Source organism: Macaca mulatta, chromosome 1 (genome assembly GCF_049350105.2).
Source record: "Macaca mulatta isolate MMU2019108-1 chromosome 1, T2T-MMU8v2.0, whole genome shotgun sequence".
Taxonomy (NCBI): Eukaryota; Metazoa; Chordata; class Mammalia; order Primates; family Cercopithecidae; genus Macaca; species Macaca mulatta.
Window position 1 is genome coordinate 31,717,252 of NC_133406.1, and position 14,601 is coordinate 31,731,852.

Sequence of the window (14,601 nt, forward strand, 5' to 3'; positions counted from 1 at the left end):
GTATTACGCTCATACCCAACCAAAGACACATCAAAAACAAACAAACAAACAACTGTAGGCTAATATCTTTGATGAATATTGATGCAAAAATCCTCAAAAAAAGGTTTCCAAACAAAACACAGTAACACATTAGAAAGATCAAATTGATCACAATCAGCGGGATTTATCCCAGGGATGCAAGTATGCTTCAACAGACATGTATCAGTTGGTGTGATACATCATATCAACAGAATGAAGGATGAAAACCATATGATGATTTCAGTTGATGATACAAAAGCATTTGAAAACCTTCAGCATCCCTTCATGATAAAAACCCTTAAAAACTGGGTAAGGAAGAAATATACTTCAACATAATAAAAGCCATATATGACAGACCCATCACTAATATCATACTGAAGGAGGAAAAGCTGAAAACCTTTTCTCTGATATTGATAACACAATAAGGATGCATACTTTCACTGCTTTTGTTTTCAGCATGTATTGGAAGTCCTAGCTAGAGCAATCAGACAAGAGAAAGCAATAAAGGACATACAAATTGGAATGGAAAATGTCAGATTATCCTTGTTTGCAGATGATATGGTCTTATATTTGTAAAAACCTAAAGACTCCACCAAAAAACTGTTAGAACTGATAAACAGATTTATTAAAGTTGCAGGATAAAAAATCAACATACAAAAGTCAGTAGCATTTCTATATGCCAACAGTGAAAAATATGAAATCGAAACCAAGAAAGTAATCCCATTTACAGTAGCTACAAGTAAGATAAAATACCTGGGAATAAACCAAAGAAGTGAAAGACCTCCACAATGAAAACCATAAAACATGGATGTAAGAAATCAGAGAAGACACAAAATTGGAAAGATATTTCATGTTCATGGGTTGGAAGAACCAATATTGTTAAAATGCCCATACTTACCCAAAGCAATCTACAGATTAAATGTAATCCATATCAAAATACCAATGACGTTCTTCACAGAAATAGAAAAAACAGTCCTGAAACTTATATGAAACTACAAAAGACCCAGAATAGCCAAAGCTAGCCCAAGCAAAAGAACAAAACTGCATCTATCACATTATTTGCTTTTAAATTATGCTACATAGCTATAATAACCAAAACAGCAAAAAACAGTACTAGCAAGAAACACATAGACCAGTGGAACAGAGTAGGGAACCCAGAGATATATCTGTACATCTATGGTGAACTCAGTTTTGACTAAGCTGCTAAGAACATACACTGGGGAAAGCACAGTCTGTTCAGTAAATGGTGCTGGGAAAAATGAATATCCATATACAGAAGGATGAAACCGGACCCCTGTATTTCATCATATACAAAAACGAAATTAAAATACATTGAAGACTCCAATATAAGACCTCAAACTATGAAGCTACTAAGAGAAATTATTGGGAAACTCTCCAGGACGTTAGACTGGGCAAAGATTTATTGAGTGATACCCTAAAAGCGTAGGCAAAAAAAGCAAAAATGGACAAATGATATCACATCAAGTTAAAAAGATGTCTGCACAACAAAGAAAATAACAAAGTGAAGAGACAACCTACAGAATGGGAGAAAATATTTTCAAACTACCCATCTGACAAGGGATTAATAACCAGAATATACAAGGAGCTCAAACAACTCTATAAGGAAAAAGTCTAATCTAATTAAAAATCTAATTTAGATTGGGCACAGTGGCTCATGCGTGTACTCCTAGCACTTTGGGAGGCCAAGGCGGGTAGATCACCTGGGGTCAGGAGTTCGAGACCAGCCTGGCCAACATAGTGAAACCTTGTCTCTACTCATAATACAAAAATTAGCTGGGTGTGGTGGTGCACACCTGTAATCCCAGCTACTCGGGAGGCTGAGGCAGGAGAATTGCGTGAACTGGGGAGGTGGAGGTTACAGTGAGCTGACATTGTGCCATTGTACTCCAGCCTGGGTGACAAGAGCGAAACTCCATCTCCAAAAAAAAAAAAAAAAAATAATAATAATAATAAAATATAATTTAAAAATGGACAATAGCTTTGAATAGACATTTCTCAAAAGAAGATATACAGATGGCAGAAAGTCATATGAAAAGGTGCTTAGCAACATTGATCATCAGAGAAATGTAAATCAAAACTACAATGAGATATCATCTCATCCCAGGTAAATTGGTTTTTATTCAAAAGTCAGGCATTAACAAATGCTAGTGAGGATGTGGAGAAAAGGAAACCCTGGTACACTGTCGGTGGGAATATGAATTAGTACAGGCACTATGGAGAACAGTTTGGATGTTCCTTAGAAATCTAAAAATTGAGCTGTCACATGATTCAGCAATCCCACTGCTAGGTATATACTCCGAAGAAGAGATATCTGCACTCCCTTGTTTATTGCAGCACTACTCACAGCAGCCAAGATTTGGAAGCAACATAAGTGTCCATGAACAGATAAAGAAAGAAAATGTTGTGTACTATTCAGCCATAAGGAAGGAGATCCTGTCATTTTGCAGCAACATAGATGAAAGCAGATGTCATTATGTTAAGTGAAATAAGCCAGGCACAGAAAGACAAAGTTCATACGTTCTCACTTACTTCTGATTGCCAAAAAGTGGAATAATTGAACTCACATAGATAGAGAATAAAACAGTGATTACCAGAAGATGAGAAGGGTAGTGGGAAGGTGGGATGGGTAAGGGACATGGGGATGGTTAATAGGTATGAAAAAATAATTAGAAAGAATGAATAAAACTAGTATCTGCTAGCACAACAGGGTGAATGTGGTCAAAATTAATTTAATTGGACATTTAAAAATAAGAGAATAATTGAATTGTTTCTAACACAAAGGATAAATGCTTGAGGTGATGGATACGCCATTTACCCTGATGTGATTATTACGCATTTCATGCCTGTATAAAAATATGTCATATAACATATTAGTATATACACATGTACCCACAAAAATTAAAAATAAAGGAGTAAAAGAAATCGATTTTTAAATAATTTTATACTGCATATAACCCACGTACAAGTAGCGCCATTACCTTATAACAGGATATTTCCAATTCCTCTCTCTCCCTCCCTTTTTTTTTTTTTTTTTTTTTGCCATTTCTGTCATGTTTTTTTATCCATGTGGTATAATCATCCAATATATTGTTAACCCTTCCTTTTATCACTAGATCCACGTTTTTGACCTATATAATTTTCTTTGTGTCTGAAGAACCACTTTTAATCTTTCTTTCAAGTCAGGTGTGCTGGCACTGATTTTTCTTGGTTTTTGCTTGTGTTAGAACTTGCTGTGATTAAGGAATTATAATGAGAAAGTGATGGGGCAAGGGTGTATTGGGCCTTGTAAGTCTTGGGAAGAAGTCTGAATTTTATTTAAATTTTAGTGAAAAGGTTTTGGTCTGGAGTTTTCATATATTCTAATTTATTTTTCAATAAATAAATAAATAAATAAATAAATAAATAAATAGGTGGCTTTGTGAACAATGACATAGATTGAGGGAAGAAGACTGGAAGTAGAAGATGGGTTAGGAGGCTTTTATAGTAGATAAGAGCATTGTTTGGACTAGAGTGGTAGTAGTGGTAGACAGAAAAATGGATAGATGTGAGGCTTATTTTGGAAGTGGGTCTGACATGACTTGCTGATGTGAGGAGTAAAGAAGTGGAGGTGAAGATGATATCCAGGTTTCTTGTTCAAGTAACTTTGTAGAAGATGGTGCTGTTATTTACTGAAATGGTAAATCAGGACTGGAAACAATTTTGGAGGAGACATTAGGAATTCCATTTTGGTCATGTTTCATTTAAGATACTGATAAGACTTCCACGTGGAAATATCAAGTAGAGAGGTGGATTTCAGGGCAGGAATTTAGAGAAGACATTTGAGTTGGGGTAGAAGTTTGGAAGACTGTTAGCCTATAGATGGTATTTTCATCCATGACAATGAGAGACATTACTTAGAGTGTGTGAGAAGGGAAAAGGTCAGGATCTGAACTCAGGGAATTGCCAACATTTAGAAATCAGGTAGAGGAGCAGCAACCTGAGAAGGACTTGAAGGATTAACCAAAGAAAGACATCTGGAATATGTGGTGTTTTGGCAGTTAAGGATTCATTGTGCAGTCTGAAAGAGTAAAGACATGGCTTGTAACACATTCTGCATTTTTAGAAACATAATATACAAAGTGAGAAAAAACCTTTAGAGGACAGATGAATGTTGCTGGAAGGATTTTAAAAAGAAAGGGTGTTAACATGCATAACAGAAATAAATGATGGCTAGCTAATTACACTGGTCCAGGAGTATGGTTATTATTTTGATATTCTTAAATTTTTGATTTTTTGTAACGTTGGAACGTAATTACTTCTTAAAAGATACACATGTAACTTGAAGCTGGAATCAGTCTTTTTATTGCCAAGAGTAATGGTGTTAGTGTCACCTAATGGCCAAATGGAATATTGCAACTATATTTATAGGCTATAATGAAAAAGGTAACCTAATTATAACTAGAAAAATAACATTTCTGGGAGGATTTTAGGCATGGATCAGTAGACTTACTATGGTTTACAAGGTCCTGTGTTCTTTAGCCCTAGCCTGCTTGTTCTGTCCCTCTATCACATTACTTATTTGGTCACTGAGCAGATTGTGTAATAGGGTTCTTTTTTGTCTTTCAGTTTTAGGCTCAGATATTTTCCTCTCAGAGAGCTTTTTCCTACCACCTTAGTTTGTCCCTATACTTCCCACAGCTACTGTTTGTCACATTAACATGTGTATTTTTTGCATAGCCTTTAGAGTGACTTGGAATCACCATTTGCTCAGTTTCTTGTTTTCTCACTAGTATGTAAGCACCAGAAGTGCAGGCTACTTGTCTTCCTTATTCACTTTGTAACCTCAGGGCTGAGTTGTGTCTGTTATATAGTATATATCTTCAGTTGAACTTAGTTGTGTGAGTACATGAACTTCTGGGTATGATAGTGAGTGTTCTTTCTATGCTGTAGAGATCTGTCGAGAAAACAGAATTACACTGTCTTTGATTACTGAAACATTGTTTGCTATGTGAATGCAATATAGAAGCTTTTTTCTTTTTCTTTTTGTTGTTAATAAGTGATAATGTGTCAGGAAAGAGAAGCTATATGTCTTAGGATGTTGAATTCTGTATTAGTCAACTTTAGTTACTCAGAAAAAATATTTGCAGGTACAATATTCGGTCTTGAGGAGATAAGTTTTTTTTTTTAAGTATTTAGATTTAATTAGTATAGCAGTGTCAGTGAATATGGTTTTGTGTCTGTGCATGCATTTGTAGGTATTTCTAGTATCGTTTAATTATTTCCTCTATTAAAAAGAAAAGAAAACAGTATTTCTGAGAGAAATGAGAGAGTGTGTGTCAAGTAAACAGTGATAAATCTGGTTGAGATATGAACTGGTTGTGTAAATTTTTAGGTAACAATGTGACTCTATTAGTCTGGAAACTTAGGATGAAGAGCAAGTACATTTCCAAGTGGCTCAGTCCAAGAAGGTAGCTTTCCTAACTTTGAGATAATTATCTAGCCGGTAGGATTCTTCACATGAACCGTTTTTAAAGCTTTATTAGTTCATGTTTTTAATTAGTTCATGTTTTTAATCAGAAGGGTTTTTTTTTTTTAAATCCCTTTCGTTTTTCCAGGTGGATGTGGGAAGAGAAGTTTGTAGAACTGAGATGGAGGTCAGAGCTTCATTACAGAAGGTTAGTGGATCATCTGATTCTGTGGCTACAATGAACAGTGAAGAATTTGTTTTGGTTCCTCAGTATGCAGATGATAATTCTACAAAACATGAAGAAAAACCTCAACTGAAGGTATTTTTTTCTTTTCTACATATGGTATAATTTTTAACTAAAATATATATATATATACACATATATATATATATATATATATATATATATATATATATTTGAAACTTACCTCAGGAGATGTGTGAAATCCAAAAGTTTTTCTCAAGTGCTGACTTTCAGAATAAAATCAACGTTTGATTTATCCAGACCCTAATTATTTGGTTTGTATATTTTAAAAAGTTATTGCTTTTGGTTATTTACCTTTTAATTTGGAATTTTAGGGGGAAGAATAAAAGAGGAAAAAGAAGAGAAAGGATTTTTTGCTGAATTAGACATAATGGTTAAAATTTACATTACTTTATCTGGATGTTTTTGTTTCTCTTACTGCTGGGTTTCAGAAGTTAATGAAATGTTTTGCTTTCATTTGAGAGACTTTTTTTTCTTCATGATTTTAATGTTTTAAATCAGCTGGTAATGTTCCATTGTGTGATTTAACAGTCGACTTGTCTGAATGTTTTTAAAGCATATCTTATATTTTTAGCTTTTGAGTTTTTATTTAGATATAGTCCCTTTTCTTTTTCACTTTTGTGTTACACTTTCTTTTTTTTTTTTTTTTTTGAGACGGAGTCTCGCTCTGTGGCCCAGGCTGGAGTGCAGTGGCCGGATCTCAGCTCACTGCAAGCTCCGCCTCCCGGGTTCACGCCATTCTCCTGCCTCAGCCTCCCAAGTAGCTGGGCCTACAGGTGCCCGCCACCTCGCCCGGCTAGTTTTTTATATTTTTTAGTAGAGACGGGGTTTCACCGTGTTAGCCAGGATGGTCTCGATCTCCTGACCTCGTGATCCACCCGTTTCGGCCTCCCAAAGTGCTGGGATTACAGGCTTGAGCCGCCCTGCCCGGCCTTATGTTACACTTTCTAAGTCAAAGAAAAGGAAGCAAACAAACTCAGTTATATAGGCTTGAAGATGGTATAACTATCCTCTAGAAACAGGAATAGGAAAAGTAGTTAAAAGTGCTATGTATTATTTATGACTTTTATTTACTGTTAACTATGGCATCAAAGGTGTATTAGTATATCAGTCTAATAAAATATATTCTGAAAATGAGATTACTAAATGTTTATGTTAAGAATATATTGTTTTATAATTTTATTTAACTAATCAATGACTTTATTTTTAGATACCTGTATTTTAGCATTGTTTAAGACATCATTTATTTGCTTAGGCTTTGTGTCTCACCTGCCTTTGAGAAAACTGTCAGTCAACTTAAGTGTAAGGAAATTAGCAGGATTCATCTTGGGGGCTAGCAAACAATTGGTAAAGAAATAGAAATATGGTTATGCTATGCTAACAAGAAATATAACCTTTTAAATAATATTCACAATAGATCCTATTTAAATTTACCTATTTTTTCCTTTAGACATGTAAATTTAAGGTTATCTGATTTTTAGGATGTGTTCCTAAAAAAGAAAAAGAAAAAGAAGGGCCAGGCATAGTGGCTCATAGCCTGTACTCCCAGCATTTTGGGAGGCCAAGGTGGGCGGATTGCTTGAGGTAAGGAGTTCAAGACCAGCCTGGCCAATGTGGTGAAATCCTGTCTCTACAAAAAATACAAAAATTAGCTGGGTGTGGTTGTGCACACCTGTAGTCCCATCTACTTGAGAGGCTGATACATCAGAATCGCTTGAACCCAGGAGACGTAGTTTGCAGTGAGCCGAGATTGCACCACTGCATTCCAGCCTGGGTGACAGAGTGAGACTCTGTCTTTAAAAAGAAAGGGAAAAAAAGATAAATACATCTCTGTAAATAGGATCTTATATATCCAAAATGTAGTTGGAAACTGCCTTAAGTGTTTTATAAAGAATCCTTTTGTGAAACTAATAATCTTCCTCTAATTTAGTTTTATAATCTGGATTTTAATGTATTATATATGTGAAACAACTTCTTAGTGTTTTAGTAACCATATTTAAATATTTAGATTGTTTTAATTTCTTCTAGATATGAAATATTTTCATAAAATTTAGCTTCAAAACTATAATAGAATTGAAATAGAATTATCTTGCTCTGTCTGTAGATAGTTTCTAATGGTGATGAACAATTGGAAAAAGCCATGGAAGAGATTTTGAGAGATTCCGAGAAAAGGCAAAGCGGTCTTCTTGTTGATTGTCAAAGTTCCAGTGAGATTTCAGACCATTCATTTGGAGATATTCCAGCCAACCAAACAAATAAGCCATCTCTTCAGTTAATTTTGGATCCGTCTAACACAGGTACTGTATTGAATTCTTAGAAACTATTGAAGAAATGGTATAAAGTAATGGTGAAAATTTTAAGATGAAAATCAGAAAAAATTATTAGCTTTTTTCAAGCTTTCAGTTCTCGTTGAGAGTTTCCACTTCAGTGGTCTTATGTTTCTGCCTGTATCTCTGCCTATAAAAACCAGGTCTTAATGTTCTTTGGGAATAAAGACTATGTCTGGGTCCTCATTTTACACTCAGTACTTCATGCATGGTAGGTCATTAACAAGATACTTATTGAACAAGTGAGTAAATACTTGGGCATCACAGAATAGTATAATGGAGATAGTCTTTCATATGATGTGCCTTCTTACTCAGTTTCACTAGACTTATTTAAAGTTATATTTAGTAAAACTCTAAGTAAAATATATCAATTCCAACAGTGTATTAAATAATACATATATCTATGAAAAATTAGGATTTGTACTTTGAATACTAGCTAATAAGTCAAGATGCTTTTGGGTGCCAAAATAAATAAAACCAAAACCAGCTCCAACTTCAGCTGGCTTGAACACCACAGGTATAGTTTGATCTAGGCTCTGATGGTGTTTTTTGGTATACTACTCAGCTGTGATCTCTAGGTTACCTTTCTCCTTAGCTGGTTACAAAGTAGCTACCAGCAGAAACTGGTAGGTAAGGGAAACTGGTAGGTAAGGTGGCCTGTTTATGCCTGGTGGCAAACAGAAAGTCTTCATTCTTTTACTGATTTTTAAAATTTCTCTGGTGTCAGGGTCTCATTCTGTCATCCAGGCTGAAGTGCTGTGATGCCGTTCAGCCTCCTAAGTAGCTGCGATGGCAGGCATGTACCACCATGCCTAGCTAATTTTTTTTTTTTTTTGTAGTGGTGGGGTTTTGCCATGTTGACCAGGCTGTTCTTGAACTCCTGGCTTCAGGCAATCTGCCCACCTCAGCCTCCCAAAGTGTTGGGATTATCGATGCAAGCCACTGCACCCATCCCTGGCCTATTTTACTGATTAAATAAAAGTTCTGAGTTTCACTCTGATTGGACCAGTGAAACCATTTTCTAGTGGTGAGGGAAATGACATGAACTGGTAGCCATAGGCCTGGGTTACATTCAAACCTCTAAATAAGTCACTGTGACAGAGGGGATGGGATTATCCTAATTGGCTTAGGGAACTCATGATTCATTTCTGAACCAAATGAACCTTGGTACAGGGTAAGTATAGGTGTAGCCAAACTGTTACACAATAGGGCTATGATGCATTTGTGTAGGGAATGTAATCACAGTGCTTTCCATGGCAAGGATGATAAAGCATTAGAAAAATCTTTCACTGTGGTTTACCACATAAAGTAGTGAAGAGCGAAAAAGTATCAATAGATAAAGAACAAGCACTGGATACAATTTAAAATCCATTTTATGTATATGCACATGTAAAGTTCTTGGAACACTTAGAAGGAAACTTGCTTAACCAAGTATCTATCAAAGTCTTACGTTTTATGCTGAAATTTAAAATCCATTACCATCAAGATATATTGAAACAGGAACAGTTAGGGCATGATAGTTATCACCATAGCTCTTTGACATTGTATTAAAGAATCCAGACAATGCAAGATGACAGGAAAAAGAAATGAAGTGTCATTAGAAAAAAAGTGAAAAAATTCTCATGATTGGTAAAGTATTTAAGAAAGGGAATGGATAAGCTATTAGATTTAAAGACTTTTTGCCAGGCATGGTGGCTCATGCCTGTAATCCCAGCACTTTGGGAGGGTAAGGTGGGCAGATCACTTGAGGTCAGGAGTTTGAGACCAGTCTGGTCAACATGGCAAAACCCCGTCTCTATTCAAAATACAAAAATGGCTGGGCGGGGTGGCTCAAGCCTGTAATCCCAGCACTTTGGGAGGCCAAGGTGGGCAGATCATGAGATCAGGAGTTAAAGACCAATCTGGCCAAGACAGTGAAACCCCGTCTCTACTAAAAATACAAAAATTAGCTGGGTGTTGTGGCATGTGCCTGTAGTCCCAGTTACTCGGGAGGCTGAGGCGGAAGAATCGCTTGAACCTGGGAGGCGGAGGTGGCAGTGAGCTGAGACTGCACCATTGCACTCCAGCCTGGGTAACAGTGATACTCTGTCTAAAAAAAAAAGAAAAAATTAGCAGGGCGTGGTGGTGAACGCTTGAAATCCCAGCTGCTCAGGAGGCTGAGACAGGAAAATCACTTGAACCCAACAGGTGGAGGTTGCAGTGAACTGAGATCATGCCACTGCACTCCAACCTGGGCAACAGAGTGAGACTCCGTCTCAAAAAAAAAAAGATTTAACGACTTTTAGGAAGGTTAGCAGCAACAGTAGAAAATAAAAATGCCATTCATAATACCAACAAAAATAACAGGTATCAAGGAAGAAACTAAAATTAATGTAAAATTTTAATAAAGAAAATTATAAAATATTATTGAAGGAAATGAACACCTGAATGAATGGGGAGAGATGCCATATTGATTGCTAGGAGTCAACCTTGAAAAGATGTAACTTATCTCTAAATTAGCCTGTAACTTGGGTGGGAATTTCAAATTTTCAGTTATTTTTATAAACTAATTCTGAAATATATCTGGACAAGTAGAGGTACACAGGAAGAAAATTTTTAAAAAGAACGTTATGTATTAAGATAGACTACAGAGTTACAGTGATTAAACCAATGTGGTATTGCTTTGTTATAGAAGTAAATCACTAGAACAGGGTACCAGAAACAAACCTATGTATATAAAGGATTTCAGTACATGACAGAATCCGCTTCACATATCACTGGAGGAAATGGTAACTATGGAGGAAATGGTAACTATGCAGTAAATGGTGTTAGGACAGTTGCATCTTTGAGTGGAATAAAATAAAATTAATTTCCTTAGTTGTACATAAAAATTATTTTTAGTGAATAAAATATTTAAATGTGAAAAATAAGCCTGTAAGAAGGAAAAATGGAGTGTATTTTTGTGATTGTCAGGGTAGGAAAAGCCAAATCAGAAAAGGAAAAGATAGATGCATATCATTATAGAAAAATTTAAGTTTGGACTGGGCATGGTGGCTCACACCTGTAATACCAGCACTTTGGGAGGCCAGGGTGGGTGGATTACTTGAGGTCAGGAGTTCAAGACCAGCCTGGTCAACGTGGTGAGACCCCTGTATCTACTAAAATACAAAAATTAGCCAGGCATGGTGGTGCCTGCATGCCTGTAATCCCAGTTACTTGGGAGGCTGAGGCAGGAGAATCGTTTGAACCCAGGAGGCAGAGGTTGCAGTGAGCTGAGATCACACCACTGCACTCCAGCCTGGTCAACAGAGTGAGACTCCATCTCAAAAAAAAAAATTTAAATCTGAGTGCAAAAGACCATTCAGGTTATCTGTTTCTTCTTGAGTGTACTTTGGTGTTTTCATCTTTCAAGGAATTGGTCAATTTCACCTAAGTATGGGGAAAGAGTTGTTTCTCTGTTACAGAGTAATATTTTCTTATTATCCTTTTAATGTCTGCAGGATATGTATTAATATCCTCTCATTCCTGATACTGACATATGTATTACATTTACATACATTGAAAAACCTACCAGTCTAATATATTTTGCTTTCAACAGCCATACATATATTTCCTTGAGCACTTTAAAAATGCTTTTCCAATGTCTTCTCATCTCCATTGTTTCTGACAAGGAATCTGAAGTGATTTTAATCAGTGTTTTCCTATTTGTAATGTGTTATTTTTCTTTGCTTTTAGTACTTTTATTTCATCGTTTTCTTTTCAGCAGTTTGATTATCTGTGAGTGGTTTTCTTTGAGTTTATCTTTTTTTTTGGATCACTGAGATTCTTGAATCTGTAACTTTATATCTTTAACCAAATTTGGGAAGTTTTCACCCATTATTTGTTGGTAATTGTTTTGTTTCTACACGAATCTCTTTCTCTTCTGGAACTCAATAGACAAAAATGGTAGACATTTCTATACTGTTTTTACAATTCCTTGGCTCTTTTCATTGTTTTCCCTATGTTCAAGCTCACTGACTCTTTACTTTGTTAATCTCCATTCTGCTATTGAGATCTCTTCTGATGAATTTTTAATTTTAGATATTGTATTTTTCTGTTTTAAAATTTAAATTGGTTTTTTAAAGTTTTTTTGTTTCTCTGTTGATAGTTTTAATATTTTTATTCATTACAAGTGTTTTCACGTTTATTTTATGGAGTATTATTATATCAATTTTAAAGTGTTTGATGATTTCAGCATTGGGACATCTTGGGATTGATCTGTGAATTATTTTTTCACTTGAGAATAGGTCACCCTTTTGTGTTTTTTTGTTTGTTGAGTAATTGGCTTGTTCCCCAGATTTTTTGAATATTATATTTTGAGACTATTTCTTGTTAAAATCCTCTGAAGAATGTTGACTTTTTTTTTTTTTTTTTAAAGCAGACATTCCACCTGGTTGTGTCCAGACTGCAAGATCTGTCTTGCTTTCTGGTTCCGAAGTATTTTCAATTCTCAAAACCTTTGCTGTGCTTCTTCAGTCTGTTCCACATGCATACACAGTTAGTTTACACACAGAATTAGGTGTAAACTTCTTCAGCTCTCTCCTCTCTGAGATTTCCCCACACTCCTTGGGCCCATTTTCCTTCTACCCCTCTGTAGAAAGACAGGTTTCTTTCTTAGAGTTTTTGCTGCTTTGTGCTGTTGTGCAGAATCTCATGTCTGGAGCTAACTTTAGGACAAAGTGGTGAGAGAAACGAGAGGAAAAAATAATAAGAGATTTTCTTTTCCATTTTTGGGTTATAGGGGCCTCTTTGCTTCAGTATTTCAGCCTTTGAGACACTTCTTTTCCTCCAGGTTGTAGATGCTTACAGTACTACCGCCACTACCAGCATTTCAGGTAGTTCTGTGGTTGGGGCTAGCGGTAGAACTGGGAGAGAAAACAAAACAGAAACAAGTCATGATTTCTCAGATACTCTCTAGTTTGCAGGGACTTCTTTTTCTGTTATTTGGCCAGAAAGATTGGATTTCTTTGTTTTGTTGCTCACTGCTGTTCTGCAACTCAGGCCACCCTTAGATCAAAGCTGGGAGGTGATGATGAGAAAAATGGAAAACTCACCACCGTAACAGAGGTTCAGGTTTTTACTTTCCTCTCCAATCTGGCTGTTCCTGTTTACTTTTTAAAAAGAGGCTGGATGTGGTGGCTCACGCCTATAATCCCAGCGCTTTGGGAAGCCAAAGTGGGCAGATCACTTGAGCTCAGGAGCTCAAGACCAGCCTGCGCAACATAGCAAAACCCCATCTCAATGAAAAAAGAAGGAAAGAGTCCTCAGGTAGTTGCTTTTTATATTCTGTCAAGAGTTTTCAGTTACAATCTGTGGGAGAGATAAATTATAACAGTGGGAGAGAGAGATTATAACAGATTATAACAGACTTATCACTTCAATTTGACTGGTCCAATTCAATCATCTTGAGTCTGATTTTGCTTCAGCTATTTTGAAGTTCTGCTATTAAGGGCACAGTCACTTAGAATTTTTGTGTTTTCTTAATGAATTGACCGTTTTAGCATTGTGAAATATCCCTTTTCTTTTTGTTAAAATTCCTTGTCCTGAAGTCTAGTTTTTCTTATGTTAATATAGCCACTTTTGGTTTCTTATAATTAGTGTTTACATGGTATATATTTTTGTTTTTCCTTTTTTTAAAAAAAATTTTCACCTATTTTTATCTTTAAAGAGTGTTTATCATAGATACCTTTTGAAAATCCAGTTTGATAATCTCTGTCTTTTAGTTGGGTTTAGACTAGGGTAAGTAAACTACTATCTGTGGGCCAAATTCCACTTCTTACTTGTTTATGGTGTGGTTTGCAAAGTAAAAATGGTTTTTACATGTTTAAATGGCTGAAATATATCCAAAGGAGAATAATACTGTGACATATGACACTTATATGAAATTCAAATTTTAGTATTCATAATTAAGTTGTAAATTTTGTTAAAAAATCTGTGGAGGGTTGTTTTCTCACTTGTATAAATACTTGCATAATATTGTAGATTTTGTCTCTTGGCCCACAAAACCTAAAATATTTATCATATGACCCTTTACAGAAAAAGCTGACCATTAACTTTTTTTTTTTTTTGAAATGGAGTTTCATTCTTGCTGCCTAGGCTGGAGTGCAATAGCACGATCTCAGCTCACTGCAACCTCCACCTCCTGGGTTCAAGCAATTCTCCTGCCTCAGCCTCCCGAGTAGCTGGAACTACAGGTGCACGCCACCACACCCAGCTAATATATATATATATTTTTTTAGTAGAGATGGGGTTTCGCTATGTTGGCGAGGATGGTCTCGATCTCTTGACCTCATGATCTGCCCGCCTTGGCCTCCCAAAGTGCTGGGATTACAGGCATGCGCCACTGCGCCCAGCTGACCATTTACTTTTGTTGTAATTTTTAATATATTTGGATCTAAGTGTACTTACTGTCTTGCTGTTTGTTTTCTCTTTGTCTCTTCTGTTTTTGTTTTTCCCCCTCCTTTCCTGCCTTCTAGATTATTTTTAATGTTCTATTTTATCTCCAT

At 35.9% G+C, this 14,601-nt stretch overlaps 1 protein-coding gene across 6 annotated transcripts in view; it reads left to right on the forward strand.

Moving 5' to 3' along the window:
- RABGAP1L (RAB GTPase activating protein 1 like) overlaps positions 1 to 14,601 on the forward strand; it is an 800,696-nt gene that overhangs the window by 64,657 nt on the left and 721,438 nt on the right. For all 6 annotated transcript variants that reach the window (XM_078000298.1, XM_015123648.3, XM_078000303.1 and 3 more), the window contains 2 exons: positions 5,634 to 5,804; positions 7,855 to 8,047. In XM_078000298.1, the coding sequence (XP_077856424.1) occupies positions 5,667 to 5,804; positions 7,855 to 8,047 (331 nt within the window). In that variant the 5' untranslated portion in view covers positions 5,634 to 5,666. The remainder of the gene's footprint in view (positions 1 to 5,633; positions 5,805 to 7,854; positions 8,048 to 14,601) is intronic.